Source organism: Aplysia californica, unplaced genomic scaffold, assembly GCF_000002075.1.
Source record: "Aplysia californica isolate F4 #8 unplaced genomic scaffold, AplCal3.0 scaffold00076, whole genome shotgun sequence".
NCBI classification, from domain to species: domain Eukaryota; kingdom Metazoa; phylum Mollusca; class Gastropoda; order Aplysiida; family Aplysiidae; genus Aplysia; species Aplysia californica.
In genome coordinates this window covers 940972-942385 of record NW_004797346.1, presented here as the reverse complement: position 1 = coordinate 942385, position 1414 = coordinate 940972, and the positions used below count along the sequence as shown (strand labels likewise).

At 40.5% G+C, this 1414-nt stretch overlaps 1 protein-coding gene across 1 annotated transcript in view; it reads left to right on the top strand.

Moving 5' to 3' along the window:
- The window catches only part of LOC101845531 (adipocyte plasma membrane-associated protein), a 25583-nt gene that overhangs the window by 18848 nt on the left and 5321 nt on the right, over window positions 1–1414 (top strand). The window contains exons 9-10 of the mRNA XM_013080138.2: window positions 204–338; window positions 504–696. Coding sequence (XP_012935592.1) covers window positions 204–338; window positions 504–696 — 328 coding nt within the window. The remainder of the gene's footprint in view (window positions 1–203; window positions 339–503; window positions 697–1414) is intronic.

Sequence of the window (1414 nt, the reverse complement as noted above, 5' to 3'; positions counted from 1 at the left end):
AGTAGTAGTAGTAGTAGTAGTAGTATTTGTTGTTGTTGTTGTTGTTGTTGTTGTTGTTGTTGTTGTTGTTGATGCTGCTGTTGTTTTTGTTGATGAGGCATAAAAACATAAATTTAAATTTAAAGAGAAAAGGGCCTGTTTTCATTGCAATATATAAATGTTTACTATAATTTTTATCTGTACTCTCACATTTCTGTTCTCAGGCTCATCGCCTTCATCCCTAGCTCTGGAGCAGTGAACCAGCTACGCCCCAGGTTTTCCTTCCCCAATGGCCTTGAACTGACGTCAGACGAGAAGAACTTGCTAGTCGTGGAGTCAACCCAAGTCAGGGTGGTCAGGTAATGCCAGAAAGACGACAGACTTTGCTTTGTGGACAAGTACTGCTAAAATATTGTTCTTTACTGTACTTTACTGTACTTTACTGTACTTTACTTTAATTTACTTACTTTTTCTTTACTTTATTTCCCTTTTTCCGGCAATCATAATCTGTCTTTCCTCAACAGTGTCAGTCTGGAAACAAACACGTTTCTGTCAGTCACTCCCTTGTCCAACAATCTTCCTGGAATACCAGACAACATCAGGGCTTCTGACCATGGCACCTTTTGGGTCGGAATGATGTTTGCCCGACATGCAGCATCGAAGAATCCGATGGACTTATATTCTTCCAACACGATGTTCAGGAGTATGGGTGCCCAGGTACGCATTTGGTATACAGATATGTCCTTTTCTTTTTTCGGAGAGAGGGACAGGGGGGGGGGGTGTCCAGGTGGCTATTCTTACTCTTCTCTTTCCACTTTTGGTTTAGGATTGGTTTCGCATTATTTCGATTAGAAATAATTTTAAATGAACTTTTACTCCTGGAATCCTGGAAGCTGTGTCAACTTCAGTTTTCGAGCGTGATAGAGAACAAATAACAGCAACTATAATAATCATATCTTTAACACCTGAAAGTGTCATTTCTGTAATGACCCTCCATTCTTCACGGTTTGGAGCTGATGTTGCACACTTCTGCTATATCCAAACCAGTCCATATTTTAATGTAGTCCATCCACGTTACTCTTTATCTACATCTGGCTCTACTGCCCCACAGCATTTGTAATGTCCATTACTATTAGGCAAACCACCTCTATTGCCTTAGTATTTAGGAAGACCTGGCAACTGTAACCACTGGCACGTATTTTAGAGAAGAGTGGTCACTACTGGTCAGTAATAAAGAGTACGTCCACCGGTACAGTCGTGTCTGGCTCCTGTTGTTTTCAATGTCTGTCTAGATCTACATGTTGTGATTGTGAAGTCCCGACGGTACAGCATTCTTCCTTCAAGCTTCTCTTTCACAATGGTCTAGTGTCGTTTTAAGTGACCATAGTTTCATATGTATGTAAATACTAAGGAACGTGTAGTACAATGCTTAAAA